Below are 18,230 nucleotides of genomic sequence, written 5' to 3'. Positions count from 1 at the left end.
GCGCAGCGCACCGCGCTGCTTGGGGCAGCCTGATTTCTAGAGCCGCCCCTGCTTACACTAACCATGATAGTATCTCATATGGCTTCTAGTCTGAGTTATGTGAAAGCACATAATTTGAGAATCGACATAGGAAGTGTGGTAATTACATTCTTGTCATGGTTAGAGTACCCTCAAACTAGTTTCCTTGACCAGTGACTCATGTCTTGTCCATGACCAAAACTGCCTGCTAAGAGCACAGAGAGTTTTCCATGTCTCTAAAGTTGGCTGTGGCAGGAACGTGGTGAGTGATTTTTCTAGTACATCATCACATCTGCAAAAGTCTGGCTCAGCAGAACTGTTCTGTGGGCAAGTGAGCTCGGCACATCCAGACGGACCCCACGTGGCAATGATCCCTGGTTGCTGTGAATTTTCTACCCATTAAGGCTTGACCGCAGCAGGACAGGTTGCCTGCCATACCGAAGCGGGAGCCAGCCTCGCAGAAAGTGAGGACGTGCTGCACGGTGCCGTACTCTCAAGCCCGGGGCCCAGCTCGGCCAGGAGCCCGTCTCTAGCTGTGGCCGGCACCAGCTGCTTCAGAGAAAGGTGCAGGGCACCCCGAAGTGGGCGTGACACTAATGGCATCGCCTGGCCCTGGAGACACCTTGTCTGGAAACTGGTGGCAGCCAGCACTGGCTCCTGCCCTGACGTGTGAGGCTCAACGTCCCTGGCATGCATCACCCTGGCACCGCTCCCCAGGGCTGGGCCCCTCCCTGCCTGGCATAGCAATCTCCAGCTCCAGGGCAAACAGCGGGGCTTTTGACACCTCCTTGCCTCCTCTTTGTCGGGTCTGGTTATATATCAATGTTTCCCACGCCCCTTTGGGGGTGAATTGGTACAGCCTATTACCCCCTGCCGTTTTAGGGAGTTGGTATGCTCCAGCTCTCCTTTTCCCCTTGCAGGGGTCACATGGTAACACTGCACCTATTGAAGGGAAGCCCACAAGCAAGATGGCGAGACTACTGCATCCTGTCGTGGCGGTGTTCTGCCCGGACTATGCATTGCGTCACTTCCGGCCCCCCTCTCCTCCAGTCCTTAGAGTGTTGCGCGTGGGAGCGCGCCCTACTCTGGTCCCCTCAGGGCTCGCGGCGCGGTCGGTGGCCGTTGTGGAGCGTGGTGTCCGCTGCTGTAGCGGCGGCCGTTTCTCTGTGCGCGCGCCCGTGGGAGGTTGGTGTCTCGGGGGGGCCGCTGGGCGGGCTCCACGTGGAATGTTCTGGAAGGGGCCTCAGAGCGGGAGCCACCCGGAGGGCAGTTTGAATGGGGTGGGGGAGGGGAATTGTGGAAAGGCCCTTGGGGAAGGGGAGGCACTGTGAGAGGGGCCACCTGGCGGTGGGGGAGGGGCCGTGGGGGTGATGCGGGAGGCAGTGGGGGAGGGGCTGAGGGCACTGGGGGATGAAGCTGTGTTTGGATTTCAGTGGCCCCATGTTATTGCCCCCATTTGCACACCTGGTTTGCCCTCAGTGAGGGCAACCCCCACATTAAAGGTAATAATTGGCGATATCTCCATCTCCTAGAACTGGAAGGGACCTTGAAAGGTCATCGAGTCCAGCCCCCTGCCTTCACTAGCAGGGCCAATTTTTGCCCCAGATCCCTAACTGGCCCCCTCAAGGATTGAATGCACAACCCTGGGTTTAGCAGGCCAATGTTCAAACCACATTGTGTCACCCCCCACCACGGAGGGGTTTGTAGTAATCTTAGCTGCTGGAGCTAGGGTGCTACTGCACCCCCTGCCTTGCAGTGGTTGCCATTATATGCAGGGTTTACAGTTGGATTTGATGATGCTCCGCACCCTTGCTATAGTAATTGTTCCAGCACCCTGGTAGTAATAACTCATTTTAAAATGGTAAGTTTGGGAGCAAATCTGTCAAGCCTCTGAACATGGCACATCTGACCTGACTGCTGTGATATTGCTGGGCCTGTTGGTAAAAGAGTGAAACAGAGGAAGGGAGATCATCAGGGCTGATGGGGTTTCTCTCCATTCTTCCCATTCCTGGATGGGTATCTTTCAGGGGACCCGTCTTGCTTGACTGGACGATGGTTGCTATGTGAAGCCTGGCCCTACTCCTCCATACTGAGCATTTCCTTAAAATTTCCCGCCAGTACTTTAGTGCCAGTGAGAACACAGTTGTAGAGCGGTCACAGTGTAACCACCATCTCATTTAGGGCTGTTCTGATAGGGGCTAAGACTAGGTGACACAGTAGTCAAAATGTTCACTGTCAGTCTATGCTAGAACGACTGTTGGTGAAGCTGCAACAGTGGGAAATACTAAGAAAAAGCACAGTGTATATACACAGCATTAGGAAAAATAGTCTTTATCAGAATTATTTCACTACCTACAATACTTTTGGTGTATGTGTGCGTGTTTTGTTTTTATTTAAAGGAAACCAGTTAGGTCTGGGCACGTGCATCATCTTAAATAAAAGTTAACAGATGGGTGTTAGTTTAGCTTTATTGGATTGGCTTTCATGATTAATGTTAAGTAGATTTCAAGAATTGTTAATTCTTATTTGGTTTCTGTCCTTTTGCAGGCCTTACATAAAGTTTTAAAATGTCGTATATGCTTCCTCACTTACACAATGGCTGGCAAGTAGACCAGGCCATTCTTTCAGAAGAAGACCGTGTGGTGGTCATCCGGTTTGGACATGACTGGGATCCAACTTGTATGAAAATGGATGAAGTGTTATATAGTATTGCTGAGAAGGTAAATTTGGATTGTCATTTGAGATAATTGTATGTTTCTGTTCAGCATCTGAAATTGCTTGTTCTTTTTAGTCTAAGGCAGTTTCTAGGCAATAAATCCAACTTGTTCAGTTTCCTTAACAAGCTATGCCTACATTGAATGAATGTGAAACAGCCATCTACTTTCATGGCCATCTGAAATAATTACCCACCATGTTGTTTGGTGCTTAATTGAATGGAAACAGTACTACTACATTCTAAAACTGAGCATCTGTCCTGGAGAATATTTTTCTTTTCTGACTGCTGATAGTTTAACACCTAATAATCTAGGCCATTCAGAAGGAAACAAGTTTCATTAATAGCATCGGTATGAGCACTACAGATAAGATCAAGCCAGCATTGTCACTTGATACTCAGAATGTGTAATATTAATACACTAGCAAACTAGAAAATTAATTGGAATAGCTTTAAAAGTTTAGGTGTTTTTAGTTTGGCATATGTTTTTATTTAAAAAATGTAAACTCTTAAAATGCATGGGAAGAAATGCACTTATAGACCATATTCAGCCTCTGTTGAAATGGGTGCCACTCCATTGACTTAGAGTTTGCACTTGGTTATACCAGGCTGAAATGAATTTTAATCTGTACATATTGAGCCAATCTCTTGAAGCTTTCTCAGATGGCAATGATACCCCGTGACAAACACATCACCCACTTAAGCATCTTAGATAATGAGGGAAAATTAAGAATTGTTTACATAAATGTGTGATTGGATATATCTTATCCTTTCATGTCCTCTCAGATAATGTTATTGCATAGTAGTATAACTAGACAGAGATCTTAGCAAATTATTTGTTGGTTAAACCTCATAAGAAAAAATAGGAAACTCAAATAAAACAAGAACCTAGTCAGAAAGACTACTGTGAATTAATGTTTAAATGGCATACGACAATTGTTTCCATAATCATTTGTACATTTCTCTATATGCTCTTAATCTGATGTGAAGCTGTTTCTGTGGCAGTCATTTCTTCTCCATGGCATTCTTAAAAAATTGCACTTCTCTTGTTCATCTCAGTGTTGTTGAAGTCATCTGGTAAGGCTACTGTGTACATATCAAATATTGAGCCACAACAGGATCTAAGCTAGGAGGGTGCTTTGACATTTCTTCAGCACAGCTTCTTTGCATTTGTTTGTCTTTTATGTTTACTTTTAATGTTGCGGGAATTGATGGATTATACATGGGAATACTATTAGTATTTATCTTTGGAAGGACTCTTGGCAATTTGGCAGACATATTGGCATTTAAGTTTTTGTGAGGGGAAAAAGAACAATGTAACTTTTTATTTAAAAATCTCCCTCTGCAGAAATGGCAGGTTAAAGGGGGAAATCCTTCCTCATCCTCTTGCTTACGAGCCATGTTTGGATCTCGCAGCTGTTTTAAAGAGTGAGTAAAAGTTCCAATTGTACAGGTGTTTATAATCTAAAGCAGGGGTTCTCAAACTTCATTGCATCGCAACCCCCTTGTGACAACAAAAATTACTACAGGACCCCAGGAGGAGGGACCGAAGCCTGAGCCCGCCCAAGCCCGGCCACCCCCCCGGAGGGGGGGGGGTGCAAAGCCAAAGCCCCATTGCCCCAGGCTGGGGGGCCAAAGCCAAAGGGCTTCAGCCCAGGCAGGGGGCCTGTAATCTTAGCCCCACCAGCCAGGGCTGAAGCGCTTGGGCTTTGGCTTGGGCCCTGGGCCCCAGCAAGACTAAGCCAGCCCTGGTGACCCTATTAAAATGGGATCCTGACCCACTTTGGGGTCCCGACCCACAGTTTGAGAACCACTGATCTAAATCATAGTACAAAATGTTGCCATGCCTTAGCTGCATGCTACATTTGAAGAAAATGTAGCTGTATTTCACACTTAGTACTGAGGTGAAACTTTTTTTTTTAATTTGCAGCATGATTTTAGGAACTAGTAATGTATCTGTACTTTATAATCAATGTGGAGTTGAACTTTAATGACCTCGCTTGTATTTTGACAAAAGAAAACTAGAGCAAACCGCCAAAATATAAAGTAGATTGTTCCCACTAAAATGCATCCTTGTTTACAATTGTAATAAGCATTCGTTTCAGTGCAATACATACCGAAAACTTGCATACTTTAGAAAGTTTAACAAGAAACATGTTGTGTGAATGGTTTCCAGTTTTTCCAGAGTGAAAATTTAAGAATACTGTACTTACAAAGTACCTTGGAAATATCTCAAATTATTTTTTGCCGTACAGAACACAGTTTCAGAGGCCTATAATTCCTGGAAGCTCATCCCCAGGGATACAGAGCTCTGGGTGCTAAATTTTTATATAATTAAATACAAATATTTAAACAACATTTACAGTAAAAAGCTAAAACTTGTCTAAAAGTAAATATCAATATCAGACAAACCTCAAATCGGAAACCTTTATTGTATGCATGACATTTGATAGATAATCACTTGCTCTCTGGCAAGTAATGACTTAAGATGACTGGGTCTGTTGCTTTGCATCTACCCAGCCATGGTTGAAAGGCACACTAGCAATGGCATCTACTCAAGAAGTGCCCACTTGTCGCTGTGTTTCTACTCAGAGGCAAAAGCTACAGAAAGAGTTAATGGGCAGAGTAGGGAGATTAGACAAGTGTAGCTGCTATTAAAGCTGGTGGTATTTGCAAATCATTATGATAAGCATACTCTTTTAAAATCACTTCGTAATTTTAAAGCGAGGAAAACATCGATACATGTTAAAGCTTGTACGTCTATTAACTACGGCTGTCAAGTAATCGCAGTTAATTCACGTGCTTTACTAAAAATCATGATTAAAAATATTAATCGCGATTAGTCACATTTTTAATCGTGCTGTTAAACAATAGAATACTTATTGAAATTCATTAAATATTTTGGATGTTTTCCTACATTTTCAAATACATTGATTTCAATTAGAACACAGAACACAAAGTGTACAGTTCTCACTTTATATAATTTTTATTACAAATATTTGCATTGTAAAAATGATAAAAGTAATAGTATTTTTCAGTTCACTTCATACAAGTACTGTAGTGCAATCTCTTTATCATGAAAGTGCAATTTACAAATGTAGATTATTTTTGTTACATAGCTGCACTCAAAAACAAAACAATGTAAAGCTTTAGAGCCTACAAGTCCACTCAGTCTTTCTTCTTGTTCAGCCAATCACTCAAACAAGTTTGTTTACATTTACGGGAGATAATGCTGCCCACTTATTTATAACATCATCTGAAAGTGAGAACAGGTGTTCGCATGGCACTTTTGTAGCTGACATTTCAAGGTATTTAAATGCCAGATATGCTAAACATTCATAGGCAAAAGCATGAAGGGACATATGAATCTTTAATGCAGCTGGCACTTAAATATCTTGCGACGCTGGCTACAACGGTGCCATGCCAATGCCTGTTATTACTTTCAGGTGATACTGTAAACAAGAAGCAGGCAGCATTATCTCCCATAAATGTAAACAAATTTGTTTGAGTGATTGGCTGAATAAGAAGTAGGACTGAGTGGACTTGTAGGCTCTAAAGCAGTGGTCCCCAACCTTTTCCGGGTGGCGGGCGCCGGACGACGAGCCACCGAGGACCGTGGTTGGCAGACAAGCATCCACCGAGAAGCAGCAACATCAAGAGGCGTCGCCGCTGAAAAGCCACCGAAAATCAGCAGCATTTCGGCGGCGATGCCTCTTGATGAAGCTGCTTTTTGGCGACATTTCGGTGGATGCTTGTCTGCCGGCCAGTACGCGGGCGCATCTAGATGCCCCAGTGGGCGCCATGGCACCTGGGGGCACCGCATTGGGGACCCCTGCTCTAGAAGTGGCCTGTGCCGCTTCCAGCAGCCCTCATTGGCCTGGAACGGCAAACCGCAGCCAGTGGGAGCTGCGATCGGCCGAACCTGCAGATGCTGCATGTAAACAAACTGTCCCGGCCCACCAGGGGCTTACCAAAGGTTGCCGATCACTGTTGTAGAATGTAAGGGACCTACAACTTTTCTTATCTCTGGTCATGGACTAGTTCTAAGAAATGGCTCAATACTGGTCCACCAAATATTTCTAGCCCTGAGAAGTATTAAAATGTTAGCCATATTTAAGGTTCATCATCTAACCATAAACTTTTTTGGATATATTTATTGAATAGTGTAAAACTAGATTAGCTTCACAAAATAAAAGTTGTTACAGATGCTCCCCAACTTATGCAAGCGTTCCGCTCCGGAATGCCTGTTTTTGCGCAAGTCGGAAACGTGTCTCTGACCATTACGCAAAAAAAACCCCAAACCACCCCACCTCTTATTTCTAGCTTATGGAACTTTTTCTGTAAGCTCGGATTTGCGTACGTCGGCTTTATGTAACTCAGGGAGCGTCTGTATATGTATATGTTATATGTACTTCTGCCTGGGTTCCCTCACAATAGGTGCGATAGGCTTTTAGATTCTACACTGCTGCTGTATTCAACAGGAACTTCAATGAGCCATTGTAGTTAAGTGGGGAAAATATCCAGTTTTTTCCCTCTCAGTCCACATATGCTCCACTCAACTTCATTGGGTGTCAGAGCTTTTCTTGAATATGGAAGAAGATACTATTACATTAGCAGTGTTGGACATGGATGGCCTCTCAGACTTTGCTTGAAGAGGGAAACGTAGTGGATGTGTAGATATTCTCTCTTACTGGGATTATTGAAGTTCTGTATAGTTATTGAAGAATAAAAATATCAAAAACATTGATCTGAGAAACACCAAGATAATGGTAGTGTTTTCCTGCATATTCTCCACTTCTTCCATTTCAGCATGATGTTAGTGCACAATACTCTTAACTCCTAAAGCTTAGAATGAATGCTTATGCTTTTTGAAATCAGTATTCAGATGGTATACAGTATTGGTTCTAGTGTTAACAGTTCTAATAAGGAGCCACTGAAATTAAAAGGTGAGTGGAGGAAAACAAGTTGGCAGCAAAAAGTGGCCCTTGAGGTCTGACACCTTGCAAATAATCTGGCCGGTAGTAGTCTTTTTTTCCAAACTTTGGAGTTGTGCAATACTTAATCCCCAAGCGCAAAAAGGAAATATTTTTTGAAAAGTTGCATTAATATAATTCGTTTGCTGCAAGGATTTTTACTTATTCAAACTTTTCTTACTACACTTGAATGTGTGTACAAAGATTTCCATTCACATTTTTATAGATGTCTTCACTGAACACTTTTAAACTGTAAAGAGTCTCAGATTTACCCTTTTTACTTTCCTTGAAAAAGTAAATGTTTAAAAAATTCTGCAAATGTTATTTGTCAAATAAATGTGGAGGCTTCAGCATTGCATTGGGGACCACAGAGCACTGGCTGCACAGAGGTGGGAGATCACTGTGCAGCTCCCCTCCCAGGACACACATTCAACAGTGAGGCTGCACCCAAGCCTTACACAGCGCAAGGGCTGGGCCTCCCTCAGAAACACCCCAGGGCCCTGCCCCTCTGTGCCAGGTGCACTAGGTGTCAGCAGGCATGCTCAGCATGGGGGGATCCAGGTGTGGGTTGAGAGAAGGTTCTGTGTGGGGCAGTCTGGGTTTGGGTGGCTCGGGGTGGGATCCAGGTGCGGGGGGGATCTGGATGCACAGGGGCTTGTTGGGGGGGTTCGGGGTGCAACAGTCATGAGACTCTGCAGGAGAGTCCAAGTGAAGGTGGTTGGGGCTCAGCGGAGTGGGGTGTCCAGTTGCTGGGGGAGTGGGGCTTAGTAGAGTGGGGATCCAGGTGCAGCTGGTTGGGTCTCGGTAGGGTGGGGATCTGGGTGCGGGTGGCTTGTCGCGGTGGTCCAGCTGCAGTGGGAGTTCTGGGTGTGGGAGGAGGTGAGGGTTGGTGTCAAGGTCTGGGTTTGAGGGGGTCTGGATGCATGGGGGTTAGGTGGATGGGGGAGCAGCTCCCTGTACAGTGATCCCTCCCCCTGCAGCTGAGAAGTGTGAAAGAAGCATGGGGAAGGGGAAGTTTGCAGAGCTTACTACAGCTGAGGGAGAAATCTGGGAGTGGGTCTGACATGGCCCTGGATGCCGCACAGGGGAAGAGAAGGTCCCCCTCCTCCCGAGGCCAGCCGGGACTAGCAGCTGAGTCCAGCGCAGGGTAGGAGCCACCAGCTGGGTCTTCCCCAGTCCTGCCCCACAGTGATTTACCTCTCTGCTGGCTGCCCCGGGTACCTGAAACATACTGCTGGGGAGGGTTGCATGACCGCTATTGTGGCTTTCCTTTGCTTCCCCATCAGAAAGTCATTTTCTGCAGGGAAGCAAAGAACTTGGGGGATATATATTCTGCGCATGCAAGATGGCGCAGAATTTCCCCAGGAGTAAGTACCTGTGTCTGATTATAAACTCAAGTATCTTTCACCAGAATTAGAATTGTGCCAGCTGCAATTGTCTTTAAGTATATTTGTAGCTGACGGGTGCTATCAGGATTTGCTTTTCTTATTTTGTATTTATTTTCTTCTCTGGTTTGAGGTACCTATGTGAAATTTAGTGTTTAGTGTCTTGCTCTCACATCTGACTTCTAAATAGGCGCCACTATCCTGAAATGTTAGGGAACAAGTTTTATACCCTAAACAGTGGTCCCCAAACTCCCCTTGTGGGGTGTGTGTAGGGGTTTTTTGCGGCAGGTCTGGGCCAACCCCCATGAGGGGAGGGGAGGGAGTGCCACCCAGCCCTGCTTTGCCCTCAGACCAGCTGCGACCCCAGCCACAGCTCCACTACCCCCAGCTGCGACCCCAGCTGCAGCTCCACTCTGCTCCCTGCTCTGCCCTTAGCCGCAGCTGCAGCTCCATTCTGCTTCACCCTCTGCTCCACCCCCAGGCCAGCTCTGCCTTCATTCCCCCTCCTTCCCCCCAGCTAGCTCTCCTCTAGCCCCAGCTCCTCCTCACCCTTCTCCAGTTGTGCCCCCAGTTCCACCTTCAGCAGAAACACCTCTGCTGAGCCAGTAATGGAGTGGGGATGCAGACAGATTCCATTACTGGAAAGGGGGCATGACAGGAAAAGTTGGGCACCATTGCTCTATATAGGAACATTTGTTGTTTGTATTGCATTAGTGCCTGAGAGCCCCAATTGTTGACCGTGTCCCATTCTTCTGGGTGCTGTAGCAACACGGAACAAAAAGATGTCCCAAAGAGCCTTCAATCTAAGTAATATGGCTAGTGATTCCAGTGTTCAAATGCTGTAAAGCATTGAATTCTCATTAAAAATCTTTTCAGAATTGAAACAAAGGGCATGGAGAAAGCAAAGGAAAGGAAGGAATTCTGGATCCCCTGACTCCTCAGATTTCATGTGTGATTTTTGGACAAGTTGCTAAATGCATGTGTCTCAATCTGCCATTTGGAAATAAATTGTTATACTAATTTTATAATCTAATGTTGGGAAGGTAAATTCATTAATGTTTGGGAGGTGCTTAGATTATGGTGATAAGATCTCTACCAAAATATGTGTAATGACCAGTACAATCTCATTTTCAAAGTGAAATTCAGCTAATGTTATCTATTGAATATTACCTATGTAAAATTTCTCAGTTTTGTAAAACAAAGAAAAGTTAATATTTGTACCCTCACTGTGGATTCCTCTCCTAAAGTGTGAGACCATTTGGTCCCTTGCCAATGACATACAAAATTCTGTAGTTATATTCAATAGGAGCTGTAATTGCTTAGTTCATTTAAATAGACAAAATATCAAAATAACTTAAGTTTAAGTCACTTAAGTGCTATGCTTGTTTTTATTCAATGCAAGAAATACTATTCTTGTATGTAAAAATATTTTACTTATTTCTCAATATTTTAACGATATTCTTTTGTACTTCAAAAATAGAAATGTTTGTGCTTGTGCGTTGTTTCATAATAAATTCTTCCTTTTGCAGTAATGCTCTTTCATGAAACAAAGTATATTTTAAAAATTGTGGACAATGTGATCTCAGGGTTAGCCAGACACACTGGTATTTTATTCAAGGACTAAATTTAGTGTGTCATAAGAGTTTTAGGTTTTTTCTCACAAATGTGCATCGTAGAAATTTCCCAGCAGGAGAATTGCACCTGAGCTGTTGGAATTGTACATGTCAGTCACCTGGTAGTTCTTATAGAAGTCACAGTAGAGTGAAAATAATGTTGTCTTAGTTTCACTATGCTGGAGAAGTCTTTTCCTGCAAAATCAACCATGGAAGCAGTCAGTTTACTTCAGAAGTTTATCTAATTTGATCCTATAATACAGGTAACTTCGTAGGTAATGTGAACTGAGTTCTTGGAACTGACTATATGTACATAAACTTTGAGGTTTGATACTGTGTCTCTAATATAAATTTACGTTTTTGACAGACATATGGATTATGATGTATACCAAATAGTTTTGTCACTTTGTAAATGCATGAAAAATCAAGATACTTTCTTAAAGTACCTACTGTTGTGTATGCATTTGCAGACTTTTAAAATGATCAACTGCTGTTTACACTAGACAAAAAGTGCTTGCCTGATGCTGCATAATTCTGTGTTGATTTATTTAACATATTATATAATTTCTATTTAATCATATTTTGTTTTCAGTTGTACTCGACAGAAAATTAAATAGTTATAAGTACTTTAAAAATATTAAGCTTGTTACAATCTAAAATTTTACAAGTATTACCTTTTAGAGAATGCTAAATTTGCCTAGTTATGCATTGAAAAGTCAGGAAACAAAAATGTAAGGGTGTTTGCACTACATTAACTCTTCCCTGTTATACGTGTGTGTTACAAAAGCGAGCAAGTATAATCTTATAAACGTTTCTCAAAACTGTGTTTCTGCAACTTAAAAATATTATAGATGCTACATGTATCTATCCTTGTGTAAATGGATATTTTCATCATCGCTGTCCAGTATGTTTAGTGACTTAAATGTTCATATCAGTTCTCTTCTTTTTAAAATTATTTTATTAATTCACTCAGCCTGTGGACTGCACATTTTCTTTTCAATTGGCAGCATAGATTTCCTCAGCAATTTAAGAAATTAACCATGAATTTAGTAAGAAAACCCCGTTCAAAATGTACTGTGCATGTACAAAGTGCAATCTTCAGTGCATAATAACTGCAAAATCAAATCCTACTTTTGTCAGCGCTCTCAAAAGCATTTCTCAATGAGGAATATTTACATGCCAAATTTAAACTTTCTACCCCTGCCATTTGGACTTGATAGCTGTCCAGAAAGCCTGAAGGTTTTTTAATTATGAGGGTAGTGGTTTTCCCCCTACTGTTCTATTGAATAATAGCTAATCCATCTTTACTCAAACTTAAAAAAAAAAAAAAAGAACTTATGGAAAATTTCAGCTTTTTGGGTGAAAGCTTCTGGAAGTCATAAGCAACTGACAATTAAGCGTTTAAATTCTAACCCTTCAACAACCTTAATGATAGCATTTGCTAGTGCTCTCACCTTAAATATTTTTAGGGTCGGACATATAATTGAGAGGAAGGCACAACAGAGTGTGACTTGGCCACTATTTTAATACATACCATTTTTCTGTTACTGGATGTGAATTCCCTTTCTCTATAAAATTAATGTCTTTATTTTAAAATATATTTATTTTCCAAACTTTTAAGAGCCAATTAGAAATGGCAAAAGGGAATAAATATTTGCTTGACTTTAACTTAGTAATGAACATCTTGCAGCATTATTATTGCAATAACTTAAGCATATTATTTTTTCTAAAATCTGTGAACATTCTATAAAAAGATCAGTCATCTTATATAGTTATTAAAGGCTTGCTAGTGTATTTTGCTCTGTTTACAGTCATTTTAATTTTGTTCTCCCGTCCAGGTAAAAAATTTTGCTGTTATTTATCTTGTGGATATCACAGAAGTACCAGACTTCAACAAGATGTATGAGTTGTATGATCCCTGTACAGTCATGTTTTTCTTTAGGTATGCCTTATTTCTACTATATAATTTAATTTGCTGTATTGGGATTACATGCTATAATTACGGGCAATGTATTGTATTCATTTTATATATGCTCATGTATTTTTTTAAAAATATTTAAGAGGGTATTGTACTTATGTAGAAGTAATTGCATTCAAGTTCATTGTGGTTCTTCCCTAATTAATCTAATACATCTTAACACCTTGTAACAATTCTTCAGTAATATTAATGCCCTGACCCGTTGCCACTTAGCACTTCCAGGCCTGAGAATTAAAAACAGCCCTGTTATGAATCAAGATGATACTGCAAATAAAGCCTGGTCTACACTAGGAAGTTAGGTCAGTAATACTACATCGCTCAGGGGTGTGAAAAATCTGCACCCCTTAACAACGCAGTTAAACCCACTTAGCCCCCTGTGTAGACAGCGCTAAATTGATGGGAGAATTATCCTGTTGACTTAGCTACCACCCATCGGGGAGATGGATTACCTACCATGACAGAAGAACCCCTTCCATCATCATAGGTGTTCACTGAAGTGCAGCAGCTGCAGCATTTTAAATGTAGATGAACCCTAAGATCCTGACTGTGGGCTGAATTTTCAGTCTAGTGCCATCTTCATCTCAAAGTACAGTGGGAAGTTAAATGGCATTGTTTTATATCTTATTGTGTATTAATGTATGCTATCTGGCTTAATCAGTCTGGATAATTTTCCTCACATTAGACTCATTGAAGTCAGTGGAGTACAGTATTTCCATTGACTTGGAGGAGGCCCATTGCACACAGGAAGCATTATTGCATTCACCTCTCAAGCAGAGTTTTTAAAAAAGCATTCTGAGCTTTTTTTCCTTCCTGCTACCCAGCTGCACACAATACTGTACCTATGAAATCAGCAATTTTGCATGTTTGAATATGCACAGCAGCTGATTTTAGAAGTTAGATTTACAGAAACAAGCCATAAGTGTAATTAAAATATTTACATTTAAATATCAAATGTGTAAGTTTATAACAATATCCATATCTCATAGTTGAAATGTCTTGCATTTCCTAGAGTGGTAGAATTGCTAAACTTTTTGCATTCATTCCTCTGTATTTGCTTCACATTTTGAAGTATGGCAACATTTAAAGAGACTGCCACATAAAATGTAATCTTTACTGTAAACTAATAACACCTCAAATTACTTGTGCTTGTACTTTTTGGTTTCTTGGGGAAATAAAAGTACACTGATCCACTTCACTTTGTTGTTCTCATATACTAGCACAACATTTGAGTTCTTGGCACCCTAGGGAATTTCAAATTTGAATTTCTAAGAAATAAAAAATACATCTCGTTCACATGCCAATTAAATAAACACAGAGAAAATATTCATAATAGATAACTATCCACGTTATTCAGTTCTTGAACCACTAGGTCTACTTCTAATTGATAAAATATGTTAAAGGACAAATACGTCTAGAGCTTTTTAGCAAGGGACTTAGTTCAGAAATGTTATTTTTTTGTGAGGGGGAGGCAGTGGGAGAAAAACATGAAGACTGCTATTCCTAGGGATAAACATAAATCTCTGAATGTTACAATCTTGGTGCAGGTCATCTTTATTGTAACTTTAGGAACAGAAAAATACTATTTTAAAACAGGTAGGCTATCAACTTTCAACCTGAGTATGACCATAACAAATGTTGTATTCTGCCATTTATGTAATACTTATTTGCTGACCTACAAGGATATGGTAGAAGGGCTACATATTGCAGGGCGCCTGAGTCTTGTGAAATATTACGAGAGAGAGTAGTTTAGCATATTGATCTGTTTTTTTTTTCTTTCCTCTTAAAGGAATAAACACATCATGATTGATTTAGGTACAGGTAACAACAACAAGATTAACTGGGCGATGGAAGACAAGCAAGAGATGATCGACATTATAGAAACAGTTTATAGAGGCGCTCGTAAAGGTAGAGGTCTCGTGGTGTCGCCAAAAGACTATTCTACCAAATACAGATATTGATATTCTGTGACACTTACCTTCTCTTTTAGTCCACCTCCACATACACATAATTATCCTTTGTATATAAAAGTTGGCTTACATTTTTTATTTTGAATGTATTTTGAACTCTTATTTAAAAACTTTGTAAAATTTCATTTGATAAAATAGAAGATGTGAAGTCTGGAACCATTTGATTTCAGAAATGCAATATCTGGATCACTCCTTTTGAATTAAAGGACTTTAACTCTGCAGATGTCAACCTCTCAGTATAATATATTTTTTTAACACAATTCTATTTGAAAAATATGTAAAATATGTCAAGTTGAACAAATGTACATGAGAAACCTTTAGTGTAGCCTTTTAATGGATAAAAAGTAGTGCTATATTGTGCTTGCCTTTAGCTTATTATCAGTAATAATAAAAGTATTTGCCTTTTAAGGTACACCTCTTTAAGTTAATGGCTTGTCACTTTTGTCAGAGTCCTCATATTCATGGTATTTTATTCATGTCTGGTAATGGATACCAGAAACCATTAGCACTAAAAAGAGAGGGTGAAATACTAAGCAAGCAAAATTCTCTGGAAATACAGTTGTTGCATATCTTTTTTTTTTTTTTTAAAGATGCTTTAAGTGTGATTTCCCCACTATAAAGTTATGATTACAGAATTACTATTCTACAACTAAAGTTTAGACACTTATTATTATATGCATTTTTCATTATAAATCTGACTGAAAACCACTTCTAACTAAACCAGAAAAGGTCTTTTATTTATTTAGTTTGTGTGCAACTGCACCAGCCATTTTGATAAATGCAACTCTGACTTTGTTGCATTCCCTGATTCTCAAGAACTAGTGCATATGGCTATATTTAACTATGGTGAGTGATTCATTGTTTGCGATGTAAAATGTATTTCGAGGTGCTATACAAAATATTTAAAAAATATATGAACAGTCCTGCTAATTTTATAAGCACTGTATGAACAGGGATCCAGGGCCAAGACTATTGGGCATCTTAGAAGCAGCACTACGGGAGTCCCCGCCTCAGTCTCTGAGCTTGAGATTGTAGTGATTCATCTCCATGAAGATTATTTTAAAAAACAAACCACCTTTTATATTAAGAAAATGCCCAAGACTTAGATATAACATGTTATCTGAATAATTTAAAATATAAAATTTGTTTATTAAAATTGGAACTAAAGAAGTTCATAGTTCAGGTTCCATAAACATCTTTAACTTTTCCCTGGTATCCCTGGCTAATTTCACCCTCATCATAAACCTTTTTTTCTCATTCACCTGACCTCAGATACATTTTCAAATTGGACTGAAACTCTGTCAGACCATTGCATCTGGCCCACAGGCACACTTCCAGTTCACCATCCTTTTGCCTCTTACCTTGTTTGTACTAACTAGAGATTCTGTGTCTTCTCATTGGGGTCCTAAGAACAACATACTTCATCTTCACCCAAATATAGTTTAGGAGCATCTCTCCCGTACACCACCATTCCACGGTGAGCTCTATCTAGGCCAGTAGTTTTCAAACTTTTTTTCTGGCAACCCAGTTGAAGAAAATGTTTGATGCCTGCAACCCAGTGGAGCTGGGGATGAGGGGGTTGGGGTGTGGGAGGGGCTCAAGACTGGGGCAGAGGGTTGGGGTGTGGGATGGGGCTGGGAATGGGGGGTTCTGGGTTTGGGGGGGCTCTGGGCTGGGGCAGAGGGTTGGGATGTGGGAGGGGGTCAAGGCTCTGAGCTGGGGATGCAGGCTCTGGGGTAGGGCCGGGGATGAGGGGTTTGGGGTGCAGAAAGGGGCTCTGGTTTTGGGGGGCTCAAGGCTGGGGCAGGGGATTGAGGCACATGGTTACCTCAGGTGGCTCCCGGTCAGTGGGGGTGCTAAGGCAGACTTCCTGCCTGTCCTGGCACTGCGGACCACGCTGCACCCCGGAAGCGGCCAGCAGCAGGTCTGGTTCCTAGGCAGAGAGAGGTGCACAAACAGCTCTGTGCGGCTCTCTTCTCCCCTCCCCCCCCCCCCAAATGGGAGTGCAGAGCTGGTGCTTGGGGGTGGGTGCCTGCGGGTGAGAGCTGCATGGAGATGTTTGTGCACCTCTTTCCCCCGCCCCACACAAACCTAGGAGCCAGACCTGCTGCTGGCTCTTCCAGGGTGCAGTGCGGTGTCAGAACAGGTAGGGACTAGCCTGCCTTAGCCGGACAGCACCGTTGACAGGACTTTTAATGGCCCGGTTGGTGGTGCTGACCAGAGCCACTACGATCCAGTACCTTACATTCTGTGACCCTTTAAAACCACTAGCTTAGAGGAAAGACCATTACAGGATGGGGGTGTCCTATTGCTCTTTTAGGCTTGTTGGGAACTCCCGGAAAGGCTGAAGCAACCTGGCAGAAATGCTTCCAATAATCTGGAGCATGGGTATGAAGATTCTGAAGTGGTTTCAAGAACTGGAGTTTTTAGGCATCCATGTAGTTGGAAAGATCTGCAAAACTTGGTTAGGCTGGTGGGAGAGTTCACAACTGATGCTGCTCATTAAATTTTATAATTTCATAGATACAATGAAGTAGCTTAAGGCACTTGCATTATAAAGGGAAAGAGAAGTGTCCCAGGTAACGTCAAAGGTAAACATGGACTAGCAGGGGCTACAAGGTTTTTTAAAGCCTGGTCAGCTGTTCACTGACTCTCAGGGTCCATCCTGGAGTCTGCCTTTCACTAAATAGTTGAGAAACTAATTTTAACAATTTAACAGCTGAAAAGCAGTTGATCATTTTATTTTTGTTTGTTCTGCCTGCTACACTAAACAGAACCGGTTTGACCAGTTGAGGTAGGAGAGGGGTAGATGCTTAGTTGATCAATGGATTAGTATGCTTATTTAGTTTAGCCTTTTCTTGTCCATATAGCAGGAGTGAGATAGTGTTTTAAATAGATCTAGTTAGACTGAGGTGAAACTCCTACCTTGCTTAAAAGCCGTGTAATCCATGCTTAAATAATTTCAGCTTGTTTTGGTATTACCAAAGCATGAGCTAAACAGATTTGTGACAATGAAACTGGTTTACATGTGTCTATTAGGGATTAGAACTTCTTTAACTAGGTTGATTTTTAAATAGATTCTTGGATTTATGCAACTTTTCTAAAGAAGCCCTCTGAAATAACTGCTTTATTCTAGCATTCCACTTTTGGAAGACTGATTCCTGTACTACTGCATTCCTGCTTTTTGTCTCAAGCCAGCGGAAGGGAGGTGGGTGAAGAAACAAGATCCATAGTTGTTTTAAGTGTGCACTCCTTCCTGAAACAGTATTGTTGAGAATGATTAACTTGCTTCTCTTCATTGGTCTTTTCCTGTTCGTTTCCTTTACTAGAGTTAATTTTGGGTGCATTAAAAAAAAGGCAGATATAAACTGCATTGTAAATATCTTAATTGGGAAATTATTTCCTAGACTGTAAATTCTTTGGGATAGGGACAGTCTTCCCTTGTGTGAACAATGCTCTGTGCACAGTAAGTGCTTCTGGATTAAAAATAAAGTAGCATTTTTCTGAACATTATTTACCTACTCATACCTTTGTTTTTGTACCCTGTAAAAGATGTTTAAATGCCATGAAATTCCATTTCCAG

General features: G+C 41.6%; 1 protein-coding gene across 3 annotated transcripts; it reads left to right on the top strand.

Annotated features, from left to right (window-relative positions):
- The first annotated feature begins 1,040 nt into the window (after positions 1 to 1,040).
- Positions 1,041 to 15,070, top strand: TXNL4A (thioredoxin like 4A). Of its 3 annotated transcripts, none has more exons than XM_045008006.1 (4): positions 1,041 to 1,203; positions 2,566 to 2,738; positions 12,541 to 12,644; positions 14,467 to 15,070. In XM_045008006.1, exons 2-4 carry the CDS (start codon positions 2,586 to 2,588, stop codon positions 14,636 to 14,638), a joined length of 429 nt encoding a protein of 142 aa, XP_044863941.1. In that variant the 5' UTR covers positions 1,041 to 1,203; positions 2,566 to 2,585; the 3' UTR covers positions 14,639 to 15,070. The 3 variants fall into 3 exon arrangements, with proteins under 3 accessions (XP_044863941.1, XP_044863940.1, XP_044863942.1); XM_045008005.1 differs by lacking the exon at positions 1,041 to 1,203 and adding an exon at positions 1,384 to 1,520; XM_045008007.1 differs by lacking the exon at positions 1,041 to 1,203 and adding an exon at positions 4,080 to 4,159 and having other exon boundaries at positions 2,601 to 2,738.
- The last annotated feature ends 3,160 nt before the right edge of the window (positions 15,071 to 18,230 follow it).

This window comes from Mauremys mutica, chromosome 2 (assembly GCF_020497125.1).
Source record: "Mauremys mutica isolate MM-2020 ecotype Southern chromosome 2, ASM2049712v1, whole genome shotgun sequence".
NCBI classification, from domain to species: Eukaryota; Metazoa; Chordata; order Testudines; family Geoemydidae; genus Mauremys; species Mauremys mutica.
The sequence above is the reverse complement of the archived record's forward strand: the minus strand, read 5'-3'. Positions and strand labels throughout refer to the sequence as shown.

Bases quoted from the DNA above. Each gene is read 5' to 3' on its own strand.
- TXNL4A (XM_045008006.1), top strand. From the start codon at position 2,586: ATGTCGTATATGCTTCCTCACTTACACAATGGCTGGCAAGTAGACCAG. The intron at 2,739-12,540 runs GTAAATTTGGAT...TCTCCCGTCCAG, and splicing joins TATATAGTATTGCTGAGAAG to GTAAAAAATTTTGCTGTTAT. The intron at 12,645-14,466 runs GTATGCCTTATT...TTCCTCTTAAAG, and splicing joins ACAGTCATGTTTTTCTTTAG to GAATAAACACATCATGATTG.